The 25,068-nt window shown below is 37.3% G+C and overlaps 1 protein-coding gene across 8 annotated transcripts; it reads left to right on the top strand.

Annotated features, from left to right (window-relative positions):
- The first annotated feature begins 1,668 nt into the window (after window positions 1–1,668).
- BOLL (boule homolog, RNA binding protein) lies at window positions 1,669–23,438 on the top strand. Of its 8 annotated transcripts, none has more exons than XM_053981933.1 (12): window positions 1,669–2,800; window positions 4,679–4,819; window positions 7,651–7,742; window positions 9,961–10,015; window positions 11,391–11,469; window positions 13,969–14,135; window positions 14,648–14,719; window positions 15,393–15,440; window positions 16,510–16,635; window positions 18,112–18,186; window positions 21,427–21,493; window positions 23,303–23,438. In XM_053981933.1, the coding sequence occupies exons 1-11, from the start codon at window positions 2,783–2,785 to the stop codon at window positions 21,442–21,444; spliced, it is 891 nt and encodes a 296-aa protein (XP_053837908.1). In that variant the 5' UTR covers window positions 1,669–2,782; the 3' UTR covers window positions 21,445–21,493; window positions 23,303–23,438. The 8 variants fall into 8 exon arrangements, with proteins under 8 accessions (XP_053837908.1, XP_053837907.1, XP_053837913.1 ...); XM_053981932.1 differs by having other exon boundaries at window positions 2,718–2,800; window positions 4,676–4,819; XM_053981938.1 differs by lacking the exon at window positions 1,669–2,800 and adding an exon at window positions 2,930–3,026 and having other exon boundaries at window positions 4,676–4,819.
- Window positions 23,439–25,068: the final 1,630 nt, after the last annotated feature.

Genomic DNA, 25,068 nt, shown 5'->3' with positions numbered 1-25,068 from the left:
TTCAAGGTCAGCAAATCAGTGGAATAGCAGTTTGTTTTAAGACCCATGTATTACTCATAAAATATACTTGTCTTTTTCTGCCTGGAGAATTCTTTTCCTCCTCCCAATTAATTTTTTCTCCCTATTTTTCTCTCTTGCTTTTTCTTTGGACTATTCTTCCTCACTTAACCTCTTTCTCTGATGCTAAAAAAAAGGACAAAAGGCAAAATCCTGCAGGAACCAGCACAGTCAGACTCTTGTCTTTTATTGCCTTTTTACTGTCCAGCACTGCCTTTTAATTTGTGGGAGAGAACAGCAGGGGAGATCATTTCATGCTGTATATATTGCTGACATGTGGAATCAAGAACAGTTGCACTCCTGACTTCCTTTGAGAGTGGCTCCCTCAGCCAGGAAACAATTCCTTTAATGAAGCAGCCATGCAGTACCAGGGCAGCCCAGCAGCCTTTGTTGTGATATTCAAATCTTGTATGCATGGCAGTATGTTTACCAGCTCTACTCCTAATCTTGCTACATTTATAGGTGTGTTGAATTTTCAGGTTTTAAAGCATCACAGTAAAAAAATAGCTCAATCTTTTTAATTTATTTGCAAAAGCCCCATTTTTGTCACAACTGTCTTATTTTAAATGTAAATGTCCCAGATTTGGGTTTCTTAACTAAAGGAGGAGGTATAATGCAGAAGATACAAAAATTAAAACTATATAAAATACACTTTCATGTCTCTGAATGTTTGTTTATTCTTTCAGCTCTTCTCACTTTAAATTCCCCAAATCAAGATATGAAGCACATGAAAGGCTTTGGCTATTCTGCCTTTCACATCATTAAAATATAGTACTGTTCTCAGGATAAGCTTTGTTGCTGTCTGATAAATATTCATAAAATGAATGCAATTCAGCAGAGTTCTGTAATCTCACAAAATAAGTACTTCTAAAAAATCCTATCAGCTCTGCTAAAATTGCCTTTACTTTTATACAATTTTCTCAACTAAAAAAACCCCAAAAACCAGTAGTAGGAGTTAAGCATTATATTGTTATATATTACAGGCACAGAATTATTAGAAACTTTTCCAGGATTGTGGTTTTTTATTCTGTGTGATAGGAGTAATGTTGCAGAAGCTGATAGGTGTTGAAGCAACACCAAAAAATTAAGGAGCAGTGTAGAATCCCATAAGCACTGCAAGTCTGTGCTGTGCCTCAGGGAGACTTACATGATGTGAAGGGCTGTTTGGTTTAGGTGGGATGGGTATAATTTGCATAAAGCAAAATACAAATATTTGAATTCATCTAAAATATAAGGTAGACATTGTCAAGATACTCATTCTTGAACTCTATTTTAAAGCACAAAAAAATGTAAACAATGAGAGTAACTAATGATCGTAGTGATCCAGACATTGAGTCTTGGAGTTGAGCAGCAGTTACTTAGCCTGTGCATGTTTGATCACTTTGAAAAACAGTTTTCCCACTGGCATGGTTCTCTCAGTACACACTTGTCTGCATACCAGCTCCTGCTGTCATCAGATCAGGGATTTTTGTCAGGCTGCACCTTTGTACCTGCATTGATTATGAGTTTGGCATTTGAATGACTCTTTTTCCAGACCTGTTTAATACCAGAGATATTCTAAGGGCAAAATGTATTTGCAGACGGGATGAAATTATGGAATAGGAAAGCAGGCTGTAGTGCTGTTCAGTGAATGATCACAGAAGTACACTTGACACAAGCAATATTATTGGTGCTTTCCCTCCAGTTCAGTAAGGGTGGAAAAAAGAGTATTTTGAGTTGAAGTATTTTGGGTAGTGGTCATTAATGTGTTATTTTCCAGCTCTCTTGAGCAAACCAGAAATTTTATCTCTAAGGTCATCCCAGACCCACAGCTGTTTTCAAGCTATCCTGCCTACTCAAGAGTCTTTTGGAAACCTTAGGAAGATTCTTTGAGTTGAAATAGGACTTTTACTTCACATTCATGGCTGTTAAGTCTAAACTATGTTTTGACCCCCCATCAAACATGGCCAAGCCAGGTAACTGCCTCCCTGGGCATTTTTGTATTTCTCCCACAGAGACCAGGTGAAATGCGTTACCGTGTTTTCCTCCCTGTTTCAAGCCCTAGTTGGGACGATAAACCCAGCTGGGATTTGTCTCCTGCCTCGCCAGGTGACGAGGAAATTGCTGGAGGGAGGTTCCTGGGCTGACCCAGAGCTTCGAAGCACGGCTCCGAAAGGTAGTACCCTCCTCAGAGCTACCACCCCGGGGAGCGAGGTCCACCGGGACCACCCGCCCCGGCGCTGCTGCTGCGCGGAGGCTGCCGGTGCCACGGTACCCGCGGGGAAGGGAGCGCAGAGCAGCTGGGCCGCTCGACACCCGCTGGGGCATCGGCTCAAGCGGCCGGGCCTCCGAGCACTGTAGCGGCCGCGGGCCGCCCGCTCCGGGAGGCGCGGGTGGAACGGCAGCGCCAGGGCCTTGAGGCGGGGAGGCGCCGGGGCAGAAGCACGCCTGGCCGCCCCGTCGCAGCGATCCCGTGAGAGTACTCGGCGGCTGCGGGGAGAAGGATTTGGGAAAGGGGAGATTTCTCCGGGGAAGGTGGGCTGAGGTGTGTGAGGGAAGGGGAGCCGGCGGGGCGCCGGGGCGAGGAAGGCCCGCTCCGTGGCGCTCAGCGCCGCCGCCAGGCTGTGCCTCCCCCGCCCGTTATAGGCCCGTCCCCGCTGGTGCGCGTCAGTTGGGCGCGAGGCGGAGCTGAGGAGCGCGGCGCGTGCCGGGAACGTGCCGGGCGCCGAGGCGGCTGCGAGGACCGATGGATCCCGAGGGCGCGGTGAGGAGCCCGGCGGGGCCGCGGGGCCGGGAAGCCGCCCCGAGGGCGGGCGGGCAGCGGGGCCATCCTGCTGGGGCGCCCCGGCTCGTGCCCGCCCGCGCGGGACCGCCATTTTGTCTGTGGCGGCCTCAGGCTGTGGAGAAGCCGCTGGCGGCCTCGGGTGTGCGGGACGCGGTGCTGGGGCAACGGGTCTGGCTCGGACCTTACAGCACTCGGACTGTGGAAAGTAGAGGTGTTTAGGGAGATAAGTGCGCTTAATAACCAGGCCTTGGTGGACTTAGGTTGTCTGACCGTGGGTGTGTTCAGTGTAAAAATGAATATAGCCATTCTGCTAACGAGCAGTTGCCAGACGCGCTAAGTAATCGATAAATATTGATGAATCTATATATCTGTATTATTTGGGGAAATTGATGAAAAGGCAGTTTACAAAACAGTAGAAATAAATGTTTAGGCAAGTGATGTGCTGCTGGCACATATTTGGGTTTTTTAATACTGTTTTCTTATTGCCGCACTGATGATAAAGAGTTGGTTATCAGAATACAAATTTTAACATGTAACACTTAAAACTCACTGTGATTTACAGTATTGTGAGTTCCTAAGTGGTGTGATTAATTCCTCATTTCTTCCATTGAGTTATTTGCATTTGTATTTTAATATATCAGCTCTTAAAATGTGTACAGAGACAACGCAGTTTAGGCTCTTTAAGGTAAAGAATACATTTCAGTTGTGCTGTTAATTGTTATAGTTGAATCCAGAAGTTTTTGTGCTGAGCACAATTGCCAGATGATTGTACAGCTGGAGTGTTGTATTTGGTGTGAAAGGTGGAGAATGTAACCTGTTTTGTCCCTCAGGAATTTTTTGCTGCAGAAACGAGTCCTCTTGGCGACTGTAGTGACTGTGTTGGTTCCTTGCCTACTAGAGGTGGGGTTTGTTCAGGTTAGTACTCTAGAGTAGTATTCCCAGGAGGAGAGGTGCATACTAAGTTCTCTTGAGCAGATCAGGTTAACAACCTCAGGTTTTCCTCTGTCCCAAGTATCTGTGTTTTAGTACATTCGGAAAGGACTTGTGTCTTCTCTAAAACTGAAATTGTGTGAACTAAGCTGGATTTATTGTCTTTGAGATAGCCACAATAATAGCATTAACCCTTTACTTAGAATTAGTAGGAGTAACTCTTAGGTAGCTAAAGAAGTATTAAAATAATCCTGTTGGAGAAGTTAGTGACAATACTACATGGCTGCTTTCTGGCTATCATCTACAGAGTTAGGATTGACTTTGTAAGGCAGTATTATTTTGTTTTGAAAAGAGTTTACAATTAAATTGTTTCACGATTCACAAGTGTAAGCATGCTGGAAGTTAAAACATCAGGAAGGCTTCACCAAGTTATCATCGGGTGTGTGGAGCTTGTTGATTTCATGTGGTGGAATTATGGGTGCTTGGCTCTTGGAAAATGACCTGGAGGCTGTTGCAGAGAATAGAGTTGTACAGATGTGCGTAAGAGCACAGACTGAGTTTAAAATGTCCATTCTATATAGGTTTAAAAGAAGGACTTCTAGCAGAGAGAAGATCTGTTGTATAATACAATTCATAACCTGAAATTTATGCTGCAGGGTGCTTTGCATATTGAACCAAGATTGGTGTCCAGTTTGACGAGTGTTTAACATTGGACTTCCGACCACAGTGTATTCACCAAGTTACTGAATTCATTAAGGTTGAGCTTGTGTTTAAATACTGAACTACATTCTGAATATAAATACATTATTAATGTTCAGCATCTGCTGTGCCTTCTGAAAAATTATGTATGTATTGTCTGTTGAGAGTTGTTTCATTTACTGATAAATAATGTGTAAGATTTTGAAAATGTTTTCTTTCAATCAGCAGGCCACTGATCAGATGCAAACAGAATCTTCACCTTCATGTCCCAACACTGTGTCACCGGTGAGGTTAAATAATCTGATCGGTTCTCCAAGGTTTGGAACAGTTACTCCAAATCGTGTCTTTGTTGGAGGAATTGATTTTAAGGTATTCTTCCCTCTTTTTGCTGCTAAATTATAATTTATAACCGTATAAAAATCAACAGGGAAAAAAGAGAGACATAGTCATGTGTATGTGTTTAGTTGGCAACTCCTCTTCACTTTAATAGCCAAACCTACAGTAAAGCTTTAGGCCTTAATTTGCATAACTGTTCTACAAAGTTCACTCTGTACACCTAGGTGCTAGAAGCTTTTGACACACCACATCTTCAGAGTTTTCTTTTTTCATAGAAGATAGCTTTTGTCATCATCAGAGCTGATGGCAGAAAAGCATGTAGAATGTTTTGTTTATGTATACCGCTTAGTGTAATTTAATAAACTGTCACAATGTTTCATATGGCCAGAGGAGAAAACATCAGTGGCTTTTGTTCCTCTAACACTTTGGTTCACACAAAGAATTACAGTGTGTATATTCCTCACCATAGTAATTTTCTTAAAGGCAAGAGTTTGTTTTTAAAAGTATGTAAGCTTCTCTGGGTAATTTGCAGTATTGGTCTTAATGCCTAGAACGCTTGTGCCTTTGTGTATTCCCTAAAATCTTTAAATAGCAGTGAACATTGCACCACTCTTACCTTGTTCAGTTGCTTTTAACATTTGTGATAAGGTTAAGGTTTTTTCTCTCTTCCTGCTTTAGGTAGTTAATTAAGCCATTGACTTTTGCAAAACATGCTTGGTCTGCTTAGCTGTTGATTTGTTCCCATCAAGAACATCTTCCCTGCATTAATCCTCCTAGGCTGAGACCTTCTGAGTACTGACTCATTTGAAGAGGAACAAGAATTGACAGTTCATTCCAGCTATTTTGCATAACAAATGCAAGAAATTCCAGAATCTTCTAGTTTATTTGGCTGAGATAATTCAAGTAGAGGTGTTCATATTTTAAGATATACAAGGCCTTGAGTACATTTGGACTTTAATAAAAGTGGCACAGTAGCTTTTTGCAACAATAGTAAGCAAATTTCTGGAGCTATAAAAGGACCTCTCTTGCTCTCTTCTGTCTTCACTACAATTTCAAAGGTTAAAATACTTTTCTGTCTAACATCAATATTTTTATTAATTATCATACTTATTGTTCATTTTGAAGGGTCTCTTGACTTGGTTTAGTTGCTGATACTTCAAAATTTATTATGAAATTGTATTTTCAACAGCAGTTTAAGCATGTTTGTAATCATAAAGAGGATGGAAATTTTTTTGCAGAGGGGAGAGGAAATAGAAGGGATGAAACCTCTATGGCCATTTCAGTTGCTCTTCCATTTGGTATGATTTCTTTATATCAAATTCAGCCTTAAATTTCTGATCTAATCCTCATAGGGTTTATATGTCAGTCTTGAATTGCTTTCTATTGTATTGGGGTTTTGGGGAAATGTTTTTTTTAAGACTAAGGTTTATTCAAGTCACCTGGGGTAATGCAAAAGCTTTTGACTTTATTTTTGTGAAAAAGGGAAACGGTTACTCAACAAAAACTTACTTGCTGTCTAACTTTTATGATTTTGCCATTTTGTCTATCACCATGGCAGTGATTCCTGTTTGTAAGAGGAAACACCTGGTTTCTCAAACTTAGAGAAACAATTCAGCAAGGGAAGTTAGAGTTGGGAACGTTTTCATCTTGGTCTGTAGAGCTCTTTCTTTAGTGGTGCAGGCCATGTGTCACTAACAACGGCTAATGCTAAGCCTTTACCCTCCTTAAAGAATCTGACAAGTGCCTTTGTTTTATCATAAGCAGGAAAAGGCAAGTCCTGCATGTGTTTCTTATAAGTTTCAAAATATTATGTTTGCACAGATGTTTACAGATTTCACCATGCATCTTAGAACAGCATTTCCTTCTTACTCTGCATCAATGCATTGCTTTGCACATAAACCATTGTCTTTCTAAATTCATAGTTCTATGTAGCAAGCCCTTATGTCCTCGGGTAATACTTTGAGCACCGATCAATTTCAGACTTGGATGAGGCACATAAATCTTTGTTGTGCTGAAGAGGATTCCCTACATTGTATACAAACAATCAAAGTCATTAACTTAGAAGTAAAACAGTACTTGGTATACTTGAAGTTAAAGGGAAGTGTAGATGAATGGTGTGTGCATATAACTATTCTTCTCCCAGTGCTAAGTGTAGCATTAACTAAGGGCTATGTAGAACAAAATTTAAAACTCAAATGTGATGCTTACTGCATCATATGCGATATATGCTTACATTGTAAAAAAATATTCATAGAAGGCAGAGGAGTGTTCACAAAGCTTAGGTGAGTCTTTACATTAGAAAGCTGTTTATTCTCTGCGTACTTGGAGGGGGGCAGTTCCTTCTAAGTTGACTTAGACCACTCTCCATTGAAATAACTTTTCCTTACTTACAGTGGGGAGTTCGTATAGTGGTATATTCAATGGGTTTGACCACTAAATCACTGTGGTTTGGGGGGATTTATGTGACCTGTGTATATCTATATGCTCTGCTGTGTTGCAGTTGAAAGTATGGCAGTGATTTTTCATACTGTAAACTGCTCTAGCACGTAATTAACAGAAACTAAAATTTGGATCTAGTACACCTGCTTCATTGATCTGAACTGTAATAGGACAGTTGTTACATAAATCTACTAATGAGAAGTTTCTAGAATTACTGTTGAATAATTAATGCAGTAGTTCAGTTGGCCCTGAGGCTCATACTTGCTCATTCTTCTGTCTTCATATGCAGGGTTATAATTAGTTTGTGGCAAACTTCATCCAAACTACATCCATTAATAATCTTAAGGTAAATATTGAACTAATTAATTGAATAACTATGCAAACCAACTTTGCCTTTTTTTTCCCCTCTTGATTTATTGTACTAGACTAATGAAAATGACCTGAAGAAATTTTTTGCTCAATATGGCAGTGTGACAGAAGTGAAGATAATAAATGACAGAGCTGGATTCTCAAAGGGGTTGGTATAGTAGAATAAGTGTATTGTGGAAATAGAAAATAACAGAAAGCTGACTATAGTAAATTTGATTGATTTTTATAGCTCATAATATTTTATCATTGATGTTTCAGTTATTCCGTGTGTGCAAAAATCTGTTGTTGCCCTTTAATATCTCTATATAAATGTCTCCAATTTGCATAACTAAAACTCTGTTAGTCATGTTGTTATAAGATGAAGCTGGGTGCAGCTAGGACAGAATCAACAGTTTCCATTTTTTTCAGGTTTTCTTAGTGACTAGTGATTATCCTAGAAAAGTTATTTAGTTATTAAATATATTTATATTACTGAAAGCCAGTATGGAAAGGAGCCTAAAGTGGAGGAAGAGCTTAGATATACCTGATTGTGCTGGAGTGCATTGCTGTAACAGATTTTTGTGTGAAGATTTTTGGAACAGCAGCATAGGGAACAAATCTGATCACTTACAACATGAGTTAAATCATTATTATTTACAATGGAGACTGAGACTGGAAGTCACCAGTAGGAGAAATGACAAAGAACAAATACAGAGAAAGATTAAGATTGCATACTAAAATTATTGCTGTAACCCAAAGGATGGTGATGTCAACGAGGTGGGGAAGTGCACTGCCAGAGAAGGTGGGAAAGAGGGCTGAAGCAGAAAGGAATGTGCATGAGAGCTCACCTCTAAAGTTCTCTCCTGAGCAGTAAGGACAGTTTTAATGCTGTCAGAGCTTTACGTGTATCAGCAAGTTATGTGCTGAGCTGCAGCTCTTAGCACAGAGAGTGCACTTGCATGACTTCAGACACTTGGTTCCAGATCTGTTACCAAGCCTCCTGCTCTTTTAGTAAATTCTAAGAAGTATCTGAGAATTGCAGTGTGTGTGTCCATATAACCCATAATAATTATATATTATGATTACCAACATGTCTCACAGCAGATATGTTGGAAAATAATTACTTTCCATACTGTTAGGATTTCTGTTGAACTCCAGGCACAGGCTTTGTTGCTTCTGCTAGACAAGTGATTTAAAAAACTTACAAGTTTGTGATTACATTTATTAATTTATTAGTTTATTGTCCAGACAGTCTACGGAATAAGAAGTCTGTGTAGGTAAGGTCCCAAGCAGGAGAATACTTTGTTTTCTTTGAACTTGGAAATGTTTCCAGGTTAGAGAAGGCAATACAAGAAAAACCCACAAATTTGAAAGTACAGCTGGTCAGATTTATTGAACTTTTGTATTAAAATTAGCATACAAATGCTTACAAAGAATGATAACTGTGTATTGCAAAATCTGATCTGGTGGCAGGAGAGGCAGAATCTCATACCTTCTGTAATCTGACCCTGAGAAATGAACAATGACCCTAAAACATCATGTGTACAGAAATACACATTTTACATTTCAAAGTACAAAAGTATTTGAAATTTAGGAAGTTAGATTTATTGGAGGGGGGAGAAAGTTGTGGGGGTTTTTTTTTGGTGTTTTTTTTGGGGGGGGGGGTTTGTTTGTTTTTGTTTTCTTATATGTGTGTTGTATAGATTTAGATACTTTGCACTGGCAGTGCCACCAAGATTACTCTGGGAATGAATTGAGGGGGTTGGAAAAGCAGAAGTTCTGAGCGGAAAGCCTGTTTGATTTATTGCAGCAGTTAGAAGAGGTATGGTAAAAGACACACTGTGTCACAAAGTATGAGAATTGCTTCATCCGTGATCTCCACAGAACTCTTTTTAATGCTAATCCTGTTACGAATTACAGGAGAATTCACAGATAATGGCTGCATCACTGCTTTTTCTGAGAACTCAGTTTAAAGTAGAGGATTGTACTTGTGGCAGTGGGGAGCATTTACAATTGTTGGTGAAGTAGGTGGGAGCTGTACTGTGAATTACAGTATAAAATTAACTTTGAAAAAATCCCAATTGTCTCATCTTTGGTCACCTCAGCAAGTGAAAAGTTTAGAGCAAAGTCTTTATTTAATAGCAATGAAGAAATTTAAGACACAGGCTGAGTAACAAGAACAGCTGGTCATTTCACAGTGGTGTATTGCCACATACTTTAATGTAATTAAAAAGGTGCTAAGAATGCAATTGTTAATTCATTCTTTACTTCTCGGGGGTCTTTTAACCCATTAATTTAGCTTGTAATGTCACTTGTACATCAAGTAACTATGTGCTGTGTTTGTAAATACAAACTTTAGAGGCTTAGCTTCTGTCATTTTTGTTTAGGTATGGCTTTGTTACGTTTGAAACCGAAGAAGAGGCTCAGAAGATTTTACAAGATGTAAGTGGCAGTCCCCATTGTGTTTGTCTCTTAATTGAATTAATTAATTTTGTATTAGGCCTGAGTACTCTGGTCCTCTGTTTGCCAAGTTGCATTTGAAGATAAGTTTGGTCTGATAGTTAAAATTGTTTAAAGAGATCTAAGATAAGATTTATACTGAGATATTCTGGAACTAAGGAAGGAAGTTCTAGTTCATAGTACTGTTTTTGACTACAACATTGATCTTTATTTTCTTAGTCTGCAGTACATGTAGAGTTATGAAAACTTTATCCTTCACATTCCACTGCTGGCAAGATTTTTGTATGGAAATTAGAAAGATAACTGCTGTCTTTTATTCTGTCATGTGGTTTGTCAGCCCTAATTTAATTGTTTTTAGTAACAATTGGGTTCCCTTAAAGCCTTCAGCAATGGAGCTCAAGTCGTTTAATTTTTGCTCCTCTGAGCTGTATTACTGTCTTGATGCTCCTTGTACAGCCTCCCTTGAGACATGGTCAGCTCTTCATTTCATTTGGTTTTGTGAAACATGTGCTCTTGTATTTTGGTTGGAACATATTGGAGACATCTGTCAGGCAGGAGTTACTCATTCACAAGAGGGTATCAAGGTGCAAGGAAAAAAACCCAAGAAAATAGCATCTGAGACATGCAATTTGCCTTCTCACATTTAGAAGGCTGGTTAAAATGTTGAAAATTCCACACCTTTGTTTGAAGTTAGTGGAGCTAAAAAAGTATACAAGCAACAACTTCTTGAGTCAGCTGGCTTTCTTGCCCTGGCTTTTTTTAAATTGCTTTATTTCTGTGAGCATTGAATACATCAATGGTACTGAGTACCATTTTGTAAATGGTACCATTTTGCCCCTTTTGTAACTGAAAGGCTACTCCATGTGAAGTCTTACTGATGTTTTACTTTGCCTGCTGTAAATTCTTTACTTTAGATGTCCTACAAATCTATCACCTTTTTCATCTTTGCACATTTCTATTTCATAATCATCTTAACCTCATGTAGCGTCTAGGTCTTTTTCCATCTTCAGCTGAATTTCTCGGCTTCAATTTATGTATGAAACTAATGGGGTTTTGTTTTATACTCTTGAATTTTATTATATGAAATTCTGATCATCCTCTGTTTTTTATTTTTTCTTTTGTCCTACTCTGTTTTGAGTAATGCCTCCAGAAATTCCTTTTATGTTGCAGTGGACTGTGTGTTAGTATTAAAAACAGACCTTGAGGAGCTTCACCAGGTTCCAGACACATATCCTAGGATCTGGTTTCAACATAACTGCTCTCATGCTCATTGTGTCTAACCTACAAAGTTACTTTTCACTTCTCAGATGCCTAGATCTGTGTAGAACATAATAATGTCTTCTTTCTTTAATTCTAGGCTAAAAAACTCAATTATAAGGATAAGAAATTGAATATTGGACCAGCAATAAGAAAACAAGTGCGGAGTCCTAATGCTCGTATGTATTTTTACTTGCATTTGTGTATTGTCAATATGAATATAAGTTTTTAACCAAGAGGTACCTGGTCTTGCACTGCACTAATGCTGTGTGTGGCATGTGCTCAGAATGGTTTGCAGTGGAAGCAAATGCATGCAAGTAGAAATGTTGATATAAATAGATTTATGGTGTCTTGGTTCTTTTATCTCTCAATATGTTGTTTCTTTTACTTTATTGGAGAGAGTTACCTGTCTAGGAACAAACTGAATGGAAATTCAAGTTACCTGGCAGAATCCTAAATCTAAATACTTAGTGTGTCCTCACAGGTTCTACAGGATAAAGCAGGCTCTGCTGGTTAGTGGCATTGTTATTCATTGATTATTTTATGTTATTAAAACCCATTATGATTGTTGCATCTTGCTTTCTTTGGTAGAAACCATAAGGAGTGGGTGGTTGCAATCCCCACTCTCTTCTTGAGCTGTTTGTTCTAAGATATTAAATGGATACTGAAAATGTAGGCTATGAATCACCAGTTCTTAAGATGAGATCTGTCAGTTGCCTTCAGTAAAGGCTATGTGTCAGAAATGTAAAGTAGTTCTCTTTTTTTAAGTGCAGCAGGCGATGAAGTGTACTTTGGGACTTGGCTGCAGTATTTGTCCTATGGTATCTTCTGGAAGAGTTAGGAAAAACCCATCCTTTTGCTCATCTTCATTCTGAGGCCAGAATACAGAAGAATCTTGGTTTAATCCTGAAGCTTTCTTTCGTTTGTCGTGCTCTGTTAGGAGTGGTTCACATGTACACTAATGCTGTTGGTGCAGACATACTTGTTGAAGACGGGAAGTTTGCCTCATCCTCTGCTTGTGCCTATGTATGCCCTTTTCCCTTGTGTAAGTGTATGGGTTATTATTTGCCCAGGGGAAATGGAATACTTGTTCCAACTATATAGCTTCTTTGCTCTAGAAATTATTCAGTATAATCTTCGCTCAGTCATCATCATGAGATTGTATGCCATTTTCTTGCTATACTTTATTTCACTTTCCATCTTTGACTTGTATTTTCTCACTTGTGTTGCCTGACTTGTGGGAGTTCCTTGTGGGAAGAGTCAACTTGAGGGAGTTGACTTTCATAATGAATATGTAAATTGATAGAAAAGGGGTGTATCTCTGTGTTTTGAGACATGAGACAATAGAGGGGTAAACCAAAAATCTTTTTAAAAAGGTTTTCAAAGAAAGCTGCTGTGTTCTTTTGAGGTCTTTATTTGTGGACCTGTTCAACTACTTGTATTTCTCATGCCTAGGATAGATCTGTGATACAAGATCATATTGGCATGCAGACACATCCTATGGCCTGGTTTCATTTTGTCTGCTATCATGCTCAGTGTATCTCAGTCACCAGGATGCTTTGTCCTACTGCAGCTCATCTTGGATTCATGAGGCTAGAACACCTGGACTTAAAATGTCACTGTGGAGCTGTGGGTTCCATTATATTCAACAGAATTAGCTGGACAAGAAACTGCTGTCCTCTATAGCCCACATATATAGTGCTTGTATTTTATAGTGTAAAGCAAAATGATTTTTAGCTCTTCTGTCGTAAGATCATTTGGGGTGAGAGCTTTGAACATAATTGGGAGAGCCACTTGGTTTGCTTTTCCCCAGCATCAAAATGTATTTTTTCATCAGTGAATTTTCTGTGTTTGATGAGGAAGATTTCCTTTTTCTTTGCCAGAGACTTATTCAACACTGGCAGAAAGTTTGTGCAAATTACTTGGTAGCTAGTGGACAGGATTGTTGGCCATGGAATTGTGTTGATCTCATCTGAGATACCAGTAGGTGCTATTCAGGATTGCTTACTGGAGGTAAAACAGCCTTTAGTTTTCCTAAGGTGTGCTTAATATTATCCTAACAAACATCTTAGCCTGTCTATGGATAATATTTCAGCTGTGTTGTATCCAGGTGTCTTAAGGCTTTTCTAGGAAAAAAGTCAAACTCTTACTATCAATAAAAGCTCTTTAATCCCTGTGGGACCCTTTTTGGTCTTCCACTGAGCATTCTGGTGATCTCTGCAGTGTTCTGTCTGTTCAGAAAATGGCACTTCATGGTGGTTTTTACCTTTGCAAGGCAAAATGAAAAACTAAAACTTGCTCAATGATGTTTATATTGTGTTCTTCCTGATTTTTTTCTGTACTATGTTACTATTTTGTGATTTCAGCTTCAGTTACAGAATTAATTTTCCCTTTTCTTTTCTCTCCAGAAATCTCCCCATATTATGTGTTGTGTTTCATTATTTGTATGGAAGTCATCTTCTGCAGCCTTTCCTATCTAACTCTGAGGACATCCTGTGGCTATCTGCTTTCATGATCATGTTTGAGAGGGAATTGAGATGGCATTAGACAAGCTGCTCCATGTTCTTTCCTTTGAATGTTTTCTTCCTGTGACAATCAAAAGTGTTCTTCTCTTTTTTTCCTGGTGTACACATCTGGAAAAAGTTATCTGTAAATATGTTTTTAAATATTTATTCCAGGTTCTGCTATGACACCACAAGCTGGTACAATGTATGCAACTACTGCTGTATCACCAGAAGCTGGTACAATGTACTTGACCACTTCGAGTGGATATCCATATGTTTACCATAATGGAGTGGCTTATTTTCATACATCTGAAGTCTCTCCTGTTCAGCAGCCATGGCCAGTAAGGAATTTATTTTGGTATTTATGCTTTTCTATGGACGAGGATATGCAGTGTTTTCAAGTCCCTTCTGCTTCATTTTCTTCAGCTATGCCTTATGCTAGATGTTTAAATAGCTTCTTTATATTAGACTTTATTTTGTGTTGCTTGGTTGGTTTTTTTTAAATAACACTTCAGTTTATTTTGCTTCTACAGAGGACTTTGCCTTTGGTGTGACCTATTGAACAGGATAGTTCATAATCAGTCTGGGCATTGCCCCAGGAATAAGTTCTACTATCTCTAGGTAGTGATGGCCTAGTGCTTTCTAGAAAGGTGTGAGTATGCCATAGATTTGTTTGATCTAACATAAGCTGTTAGAGACACTGGATTTGAAGCAGCTTAAGTGTAAGTTAAAATTTTGTGAATCATTTTCAAAAGGGAGGGGAGTGGTTCATAGTACTCCAGAGCTGTGTGTAATAGGAGTGACAATTTTTGAAATTGCTGCATTAAGATTTATAATTTCTTTTCTTTTGAAGTCTCGCTCTGTTTCCAGTTCACCTGTGATGGTCGCTCCACCTGTTTATCAGTCTCCTACATACCATTATCAGGTATCTGTTTGAAAATGATTTTCAGACCATCACTAATCCTCCAGCCATGCAGTACTATTTGCAGCACTGTCCCAGGTCTGTTTATTCTTAGGAAATAAAAAGACTGTTCGTAATAGTAGTGTGAAACATATTTTAACTTAATTGATGACTGTTCAGTAGAATACAGTTTATTTTGTTTCTGTAACTACATAGAAATTTAATAAATTACATTTTCTTTTGTGGTGCAGGACAGCTGGCTTATCATCTAAGCCAAACTCCTGCTCAGAGTAGGGCTGGTTAGAACAGGTTTCTTGGGTACTTGTCCAGTTGGGTTTTAAGTAGCTCTAATGATGAAGATTTCACACAACATTTCTGGAGAGCCTCTTCCTATACTTGACCCTTCTCATCATAAAAGACCTTTCCCTTAAAGCCATATTTTTTTAGTGGTCCAGCTTGGGTCTGTTGATTCATGTGCTCTGAGCACCTCTGTTGAAAACCTGACTTTTGTTTTTGACGTTTATGAAATGGTCAAGATGGAGGCTGAGTTGAAATAGATAAGACCACGTTCCTGAATAATTTGGGACTTAATGAAAATCATATTTCCTCTTTTTAGTTGAGAATTAATTACAGATTTGCGTATTCTATGTGTATTTGTTCTTCACCACATTAGTGACATCATCTTGTTCAATTTTAGGCACCAACACAATGTCTTTCAAGTCAGTGGCAGTGGTCTGTTCCACAGGTAAATACAGTTCATAGTTGCAGCATTTTATCATTACTTTTCACCTAGTTTAAAGGTATGCTGCTCTTATCTAAGAGTGAGATTTCTCACTATTCACAACTTGGTTGAAATTAGTATTAATTGCTGTATTTTAGCAATGTATTTACAACATTTACTGCTACAATGGAAGGCATAAAATTGCATCTGTTGAAACATTACATGTAAATCTGATGTAAAGAAAACATCTTCCCCTCCCCTTCCCTTTAGCAAAATATTTGTATCGAATTACCTAACAAATCCTTTAGAAGCAGGTAAAAACTGCCAAATTTCACTTGATTAAAGAAATGGATATTAACTTACCAATTAACTGATAACTGTGACATTTCATAGGGGTAGAGTTAGCAGAAGCACATGGACACACACTGGGTGAAATTAGACCCAGGCCCTTGAAGTAGGAATAAGATATTGTTAACTTAGTCATTTCGTGGGGAGAGTTTATCTGTTTTGTGAAAGAGCGGCTTAATATGGAAATCTTGACACTTGAGGAACTCAAAGAGTTTGAACCTGAAAGGATGACCAAATCCCTTAAGCTTGAGCTGTTACAATGCAGCCTCAATACTTTAATAGCAGCCAGCCTTGTCCAGTTAGGGTCTGTTCCACTCTTAATAGATCAATCCACTGCTTTGAAATCAGGGTGCTGAATTACAGAGTTACTCTAATTATTTAAAAAAAAAAACTTGTTTTGCTAGTGTAACAGTGTTGCAAGGGAAAATTTAACTGTAGTATGTTTCTGTGATTTTGAGATTAAATGTGAATTTTACAAGTCTTAGGATTTTGCAATGCTCTCCAAAATGTGTATAAAATCTGAAAACCACATAAAATAAAAGGACTTTTTTTTTCTCTCCTGCTACCTGACCTTTCTATCCACTTCCCTCTCACTTAGTTTCTTTAGGTTATCAAAGATTAATTTGACACTTAATTTTAAAGCTTTATCTTTTGTTTATATGTAGCAAAGAAGACTGTAAAATAAGGTCTTTTCTTTATCTTGCTTAAATTATAAAATTTATTAGAATAATGTGTTTTATTTCAGTCTCCTACCTCTTCACCTCCACTTCTGTATCTGCAACCATCTGAAGTCTTTTATCAGCCAATAGGAATTAACCAGGAAGGTGGATCTATGTCTCTACCTCTCCTAGTGGAAGCTGCAGTTCCTGAGGTATTTTTAAAAATGTAAAAAAGTGTACTGAAAATTGAAGTGCTTATTTGTGATTGAAAAATACAATCTTTTATTTTAAGCACTGGCTCTTAGAGCAGTGAGGTCAACTGTTCCAGTACTTACGCTGATGTTAAATAATTTCAGGTGTCTTCAAGTTAGAACTTCTCTTCCTGTCTAGGAGAATGCTTTGACTCTGAAATATTTCAGAGAGTCACAAATGTATTACAGACAGCAATATAAGGACTTGTCAATTGGTTTTATTTGCAAGGGTTGTTTAAATAAATGTTTAAATAAAATGGGAGTTCATTCTTTGGAATGTTGGGCTGAATATCCCAGAACCACAATAGTTTTCTAAAGTAATTCTTCTGTGAGGAGAACCTTGTTTCTAAATATTCTGATGATTTGAAGTAATTAAGAGTGCTTTATTGTACTTTAAACATCTCTTAAATGTTAGAAATGTTACTGATATAGAATGAAGAAACTGTAAGCAAAAAATACTTAATCATTCAATCAATCTCTTCATGATTGGATATTAAAAATGATAGTAAATGGCTACAGAAAAACTGAATTGCTCACATTTTCAATTTCATATTAATAGGTACTTCTCAAATATTCATTCCTCATAAATAGGGAGGCCAAAATAGATTTTAAATTAGGACATCTAATTACTAATACTAGTAATCAAATATGGTTCCAAAAGTAAGTGGGTATTTTTATTCCTATAAGAGAAATTCCAGAACTGGTATTTCAGACATCTGAAGTGGAAAATTCTGACATGCTGAAGTAATTTAATTTCCCTGCAAAGATACTGAATAATACAAGGCTTGGGTTATGGGGATTTTTCTTCCTTTTTGAAGGTGCATACATTTTGGCATCTATTTTGCAATAATAATCTTATTAACAGTACTGTTTTACCTTTAGTAATTCATGGTTTTGATATAAAAGTGTACAGAGATCTGAAAACCATGAGCACTAAGAAAATAGATGAAATTATTTAAGGAATATTTGGATATAATGTGCTCTAGGTTTACAGGTAGGCAATTCATTCACATTAAAGGAAGCAGTGTGTCAAATTTCAGAAGAATGGCGTAAAATTCCAAGAATAATCTGTATTACTTGTATGTAAATATTTTATAAGTATGATACTGCTGGGAATTACATTTTCAGTATGCTAATCTACACACTTAAACACTGTTCCTATTAGAGGCAAGTGAAATTTGTATTAAAGAAGCTGCTATTTCTGTCAAGAAAAGTGATTTGTGACACTGATTTAAGATAAACTAAGTTGACTAAATTTGACTAATCAGTGGAGAAAACAGATTTAAATATTGAAATTGTGTTTTTAAAAAACTCAGTTCAGATAAGCATAGCCCACATTTTGAAGTTTTAAGCCTTCTAAATTCATATGAAAGGCTTAAAAACTTAACATTGTGAAACAAGCTTTTGTGCTAATTTTTTGTATTTTTTTTATACCAGCTGTATTCTGATCATGGAGTTCAAACACTACATCACCAGCCCTATGTCCAGAGTCACATAGCCATGCCTGCAGCTGTGAGTATCACACCAAGATAGTTACAGCAAGCATAGCAGTACTGCTGTCTTCTTTCTTGAAGCAGGGACAGTAAGACAAGAGGGGAATGGATGAAAAAGTCTTTTAGTAATGAATTGCTACATAAGGAAATAGGAAATATTGGAGATAAACTGAGATTTTTCGTCAATTGAAGTTTTGTTGCAGAGGGACAAACATGTTACTTATTTTGGAACTATTTGGGGAAGCTAAGAAGTCAAAACATGACTAGTTATTTGAAGACTGAGCTGAAAAGTAAATTGCAATTCAGAAACATTTTGAGAGAAAATTTGAACTTTATTCAGTTCTTAAGGATGATGGTTACAAATCCTTGTTTATTTCTCTGGGTCTTCACCTTATATTCATTACTTCAGCCTTAGAAAAGCACCTCATGTTGTGAAGAGCTGAGATTTTGAAATGCAGAAAATGAAAAACTGTCCCGGTCAGTCACCTCTGGATATTCTTTTGTGCAGTTCTGATTTAGAAAGGCCATTTGAATATTATTCCATGTAACCTGATGCAAGTTGTTGGATTTTTTTGGTTTCCAGTTTAAGGTGCTGTTGCCTAAATTAATAAGGCTGTTGACACCATATATGAAATAATGTCAAAACTGATTTGCCTGATGACAGAGATCTAAAGTCGATATTACAGCACTTACTCTTCTGTGAAAGGTTCTTACTCAGCTGCGAGTGGAAGACTAAACATGAATGAATAAAGCCATGTTATAAGCTCTCTGTTCCACATATTTTTAAGTTATTTTACTTTCAGCATTTTTCCGAACTATTGTGTAACAATATGTACTAGATATTTCCAGCAGAGGGGGCTGTAACCCAAGTATTGTCTTGGAATAAAGTGCCCTGCGTTTCTTGCTCATTCTTTCTTGTTTTCTCAGAAGTCTTGTTACCTAGAATTACAACTCTGCTCTGTTCAGGTCTCAAGTAGATTCACAGATAGTTAAACCCTTCCAAAGGCCTACTGAATTCTGATAATTTTATTTGTTACAGGTTGATGCTGAATAGTCTTTGGTTTTTAAGTTTTATTTATTTAGTTAGCTTCATTTACTAGTAATTAGTAGTTCTAAAATATAACTTTCCCTTTTAAATTTTCATACTACTTTTTCACGTACCTACTTGGAGTTTGAATATGTTTCCCAGGTAATGAATATGATCAGCTTGTATTGTGTGTCAGTGTGGCTGAGCTCTCATCAATGATTGAAAAAGGCAAATGTTGTCAGCACACTGCTATTTGTTAGGCAAGTGGCTGTGGTATTACCACCTGCTCCCCAGCTGCAGAAGGCGACTGCCTGGTGGCTGTAGTCTACTTAAAATACCCCAGCAAATATATCTGCTGCTTGAAAACTGCCAAGTAGTGGCAGTAGAAAGCAGGTGCCTGAAGTAATGACTGTACCTTGGAGGTAATCTGCTAATTGCCTCTATTGCACTGTGTGTTCCCAGTGCAATTCCTGGAGCTGTAAGTCAGGTGGTGAGAGTAGGATGCTACAGCTGACATCCAGACATTTTTGACAGTTGTAGACTTCTTACAGCTTTCAAATGCAGCTCACGGCACATAATTCTCTGTTCTACCATCAGTACAACCAGTAGTAACTAAAAATGCTGGGTTTTAGTACAAAGTTTTTAATAGTGTCAAATGAAAATTAGAAGATAATATATTCCAACTTCCAACTGTAAATTATTTTGAGATCCAAATTTGGTATTGAAGATCAAGTTTGAATCAAAAAATTCTAATCTCCTCCCTGTGTTTGTGTGTTTGGCAATGACGTTGACTATATTTACTTTAAGCTTAATTCTTTTGGCAGTTAATAGCATGTTCTGTTGATGAGCATGTGGAAGTGACTTCAGATATTCACATCTGTACAAATGGATAAGGCTAACATTCCTTCTCAAAGGCTGCTGGGTGACACTTTTTTTTTCTAGGAAGTGAGAAGATTTCTCATCTCTACTGGATGTTTCAGATCCTACATCATCTTCTAATATGGAGATGAATGTTTAGATTCTTCCAAAGACTATATTTTAAATAGTGTCTGGTAGTAAAAGTTACCTGGGCTATAGTAACAGTGGAAACTTGAGCGAGGATTGATATTTGTGATCTTTGATTTCAGGCCCAGGACAAATATCTGTGAATTAAGTTTTGGTTTTGTTAAGTGTTTATTTGACGTTCTGAGGCACTAGCCTGGTAAATGTTAGTTGTATATTCTGTCTGTATATGAGGGAGACCTCTGAGGCCTGAGGAGCTGAGCACACAATTGCAGTCTACAGAGTGAGCAAAGTGTAAAAAGTTCTGGCACATAGATTGAGTGGGTGGGTAGGGTTTGTTTTATTTCATGTGGTTTGTTTTTTTTATTATCTACCCTTTTGAGCTACAGTGTCCTCTTTGGGGGGTAGGCATGGTTCTAGTCTGTTGCAGTTACTGCTTTTCCCATAGTTTGTGTCAAGCAGTGGTTTTGGGTGGCATCAGCAGTACCAGACAATAATAGTTCGTGGATGCTTGCATTCAGACCATAATGGTGCATGATGGCCTTTGCATTGTGAGTGTTCCATAAATTTAACTGAACATAGCACACTGTTTTTCTCTGAAGTTAAGAGTAATAGGGGAAGAATTGTGTTCAGTGTGTATAATATATATAAATGTACATGTGTTTGTAAATGGTTGTGTACATACACATGCAAGTAGATTTATGTAAATTGTGTCTTTCATAAGAGTTCTGGTGTAATCATTTGGGGAAAAGTTTAGTTATTTTATATTTGTACTGCATGTTATTGTCTCCTATTCCGTCTGAAACAACAAAAAATACTGCTGCATATTTTCTGTATAGGTAAGTGAAATTGAAAGAGGCTAAGCCTTTTGTTTATAGATATGTTAGTCTAAGAAACATGAATCTTAACTTCTAGTTATATGATTGCCAAGAGACTTGTCACCTAGCTGCAGCTAGGTCTGTTGCCTCTAAAATGGCTATTTTAAACTCCACTTGCAAATTTGATAGGAAAGGTACAGGGGGTGCATGCTTTTTCTCATGTTGTTTCATTCTGTGCTCTCTTTACAAACTTCTCTTTTCCTTTTTTGTTTGTTTGCTCTTACTTCAGTTCAGTGGGTTTTCTTCTTTTGCTTTTGGTTTACTTGATGACCCTATAGAGAATTCACTATAAAAGCATTTGGGCTGCTCTAGTCTATCTTTACTGATTAATTTTTTTTTCTTTTGTGTCCAGTCCTTCCTGTGTGGCTGAGATCCATCATCTCCATAACAGCTAGCAGCTGCCAGTTGTGGCATTTGGGGTCAGTTGTTTCATTGCAATGCTTGCTATTTATGAGTTAGTGAATAATAAAACATGCTTAGATCTAGCACAGTCTGCAGTATCACTTACCTGCTTTCTTCAGTTTGACACTTGCTAATAATTCTCTTCATAAACCAAACTCTATATAATCAGTGTCATTCATTCCTGGAATGGTAATGTATATGTAAACTCCATCATCATTTTAGTTAAACTGCCTGAATTTTATATGGGTTTGGATTGTTTTCCTTCAGCAAGAATGAAATTTTCAGTACTTCCAATATATGATTCTTCTGTTTTTGAAAACTGGTTTAATTCCCTTTTGGCAACTTCGTCCCTTTTCCTCTCTATTTTGTGCAATTTACAGTAGCTTGTGTTTATAGGGCTATACTCTGGCAGGTGCTCAAGCATGTTTTACTGTGAAAATGCTGCCTCTTTGTTGCTTACACTTTTTTAAAAATTAGGATTTTGATGAAAGGAGGCCTAGGGAAGAATACATGTTTTGCACATCTTAAAATTAGAGTCAATTTCTGACTTGATAGCTTTTAAACAGCTCACTGATTTGTAGCAGGGTCTTGCTGTGTGTGACTTCTCATCTGCATATGTGCCTGTATGATTTATCCCCAGCTGTGGCTTTTAAACAAATATTAGAAGCCTACCAGTGTAAAACTGAGCATAATTTTCTCAGTAGACAAAGAGAATGTGTTTTAACTCCTATACTAATAGGAGTTACACTAAAGAAAAAGAGAAACACATTGGGGTTGAAATCCTGCAAAGTGGGTATGAAAACTGAAGAGCATGAAACCTTGGAAGTTTTGAAAAGCAATGCACAACATGATGGGGAGTTGTTTAGATGATGGAAAGAGTGATATCTTGAGATGACAGTGGTTTGGATATCCTGATAGAGGTGTATGAACACCTCTGGTTGTATTAGAAAACTGTCAGAGCCAGAAGGGAGTAGAAAAAGTTAAATTTAACAAAACAAAAAAGACGTTAGTGCTGAAAAGGCCTGGGATAAGAAATAAGGTTAGAAAAAAAGCAGTTTGAGTCTGTCATATGACATGTTAAGTAAAGAGTAAAAGAGATGGTCAGTGTACCTTTGGGATCTAGAGCAACTGAGATAGGGGGACTGTAAGCTAATTTGATCTTCGGAAGAAGAAACAGAATAGTACAAGTATTCTAAAATGTTTTTGCCAGTACCTAAAATGGTAACTGTGTTTTCTGCATCTTGCCATCCTTTTGCCAGCAGCTAGTGGCATCCACTCACAAATTATGTAAGCACAGTCCATTGCCTCTCAGTTTACAAATAAAACAGCTTTCAGTTCACTAGCTCAGGTTTTGTGTGTCAGCTACTAAAAACTTATTGTAAACATTATTACAAGCACCCATAGTAAAGCATTTCTCTAATCTACATTACCGAGAATGCTAAAGAAAAAAAAATTAAATTGTTTACATAGGTTTTCACTAAATACTTTGTAAAAATAAATTTTCCCCATCAAATTATAAAGAGGATATAATTGCTTTAATAACTTGATATCCTTTAGTAAGACTGTATGATCAACGAACAAAACTGGTTTATTTTCTTTTAGTAAAAGAATTCTGAACTCCTTCTAAGATTTCATGCTTGTAAATAAAGGAGGGTATTTCCTGCCACCATGGGCTTCATGGCCTAGGTGCATAAGAAAAATCTGGTTTTCCTTTTGAACCAAATCTGTCCAGCTGACTGTAACTGTTCGTTGAAGCATTATTAAAGCAGTAAATGGGACACACTTTGGAACGGAAGAAACAACACAGCGTTTTTCCCTCTCTTTAGGAATTGAGGTCGCATTCTGTGAGAAGAAATGTTCTGCATCATTCGTCTGTGAGTCTGAAACCTCAGTCTGCATGAAGTCATCAGTTTCATCCAGAAAAATTACAGAATGGAAGATAAAACTTCACACTACCTTCTACAGATGCTGTAAAATACTGGTTTTTAGCCATGTATTTGCTAAAATACCTATCACAGAGAGGGTGTGTTCTTCCTAACTTCTGACATTTCCTTGCAAGTTCCCCAGTTAAAATACCACTACTTTTTTCAAGTAAGAACATGAAATTTTGTAGTTTGGTCAGGTAAAACCACATGAAATAATAATTTTATCCCTGCACTTCCTTTCTTAGTAGAAACCTTGTTACAGGACAAGAGGGTGATTTCTGAAACACAGACTGCTCTAGGTATTCTAGTTACTAACCCAGACTGAAAGCCAGCGTACTTCTACTAAAGAGAAGTACGTTTAATTTCTGGGTTCCATAAACTTTAAAGATACATTAGTTACAAAGTTGAAAGCATTTTGCTACATGCAGCATTTTTGCATTGTGGATAAAATCTGGTTATTTAAATCTATGTGAATTTCATTTCCAAATGAAACAAATTTCATTCCAAACAAAACAATTTGTCTAGCTTAATTTTTCTTGCTATCAGTATTCTCTACTTTTATACGGTATTTTACTTGTGTGTCATTTTAGTGTTTGCAGTAATAACTTTTTAAAATAAAATTTGGACCCCTAGTTTAATAATGATTTGTTCTCATTCTAATATTTTTCTTGCATATGCATTTGGTTTTATAGTATGTTTTTAACAATAGCAAAAGGAATGAATTGACTACTTGAATTAGAAAAAGCAATGAAAATTATTCTTTGGGGTTTTCTGTTGTCCTGTATGAAAATAAGGAATTCACTGGCAGTGTCACAAATTGAGATGAAAGACATTTTTTTCCTTGAATTCAGGAAAATAATATTGGGTTTTGGTCGTGATGTGTTGTTTGTTTGGTTTTTTTTTTTTGCTTCTCCCCTCGCCTCCTAGGGTTCCTTCTATTCATTACAAAATCAGATTCCCCAAAGGTTGAAAATACCACCTCTGTATTTAGAGGAGTGCAAGGTATGGCTTATTGCTTCTGAAGCACTGAAGCTTTTAATTTTTTGTATCTAAAATATCCTTGAGTTATTCAATTTTATCTGGTTTGAAATAATTTGAGGATTTTCTTTTTGTGTGGATTTGTCTTGTTGGTACTTTCTTCCTTTTAATCATTCAGTGATCTTGCCAATAGGACATTGTTAGTCAGTGAATAATCCATGTATGATATGTAAATCTCTTTAAAGATTCTTCTGGTTTTCAGTAGGGCTTTGTAGTGTTGTCCAGGAAGAGAGTTGGAGTCCAGTTCTGGTTTTATACTTTTTGAAATTGTTAGGAAAGGAGATGCCATGTACTAGGTCTTGGTTTCAAGTTTCCTCATGTGACTTTGCACCTTCTGCTAGGTAGAAAAATCCACACAAATATAATTTTAATAGTTTCTCTTTTTAATAATTTATTGCTGTAGCAGCTGTAGTGGATTGTTTTACCACTAAGTATCAAAAGAAGTATACAATTTTTTGGAGACATGTAGAGCTCAGCCTGTTTTTGACGGGGGAAGTTTTCATTTTCTTTAAGTTCTCATGTTTCTGAGCAACTCTGTACCACTAAACATGTCTGTCCAGTTCTGTTTAATTTTCACATTTTAGAACTTATCAATACAAATTTATCACAAAAATCTTGGCTCATCAAAG

This window comes from Vidua macroura, chromosome 7 (assembly GCF_024509145.1).
Source record: "Vidua macroura isolate BioBank_ID:100142 chromosome 7, ASM2450914v1, whole genome shotgun sequence".
Taxonomy (NCBI): Eukaryota; Metazoa; Chordata; class Aves; order Passeriformes; family Viduidae; genus Vidua; species Vidua macroura.
The sequence above is the reverse complement of the archived record's forward strand: the minus strand, read 5'-3'. Positions and strand labels throughout refer to the sequence as shown.

Coding starts and splice junctions, on each gene's coding strand:
- BOLL (XM_053981932.1), top strand. Junction 4,820..7,650: donor TTGGAGGAATTGATTTTAAG/GTATTCTTCCCT, acceptor TTATTGTACTAG/ACTAATGAAAATGACCTGAA. Junction 16,636..18,111: donor TGGAAGCTGCAGTTCCTGAG/GTATTTTTAAAA, acceptor TTTTTATACCAG/CTGTATTCTGATCATGGAGT.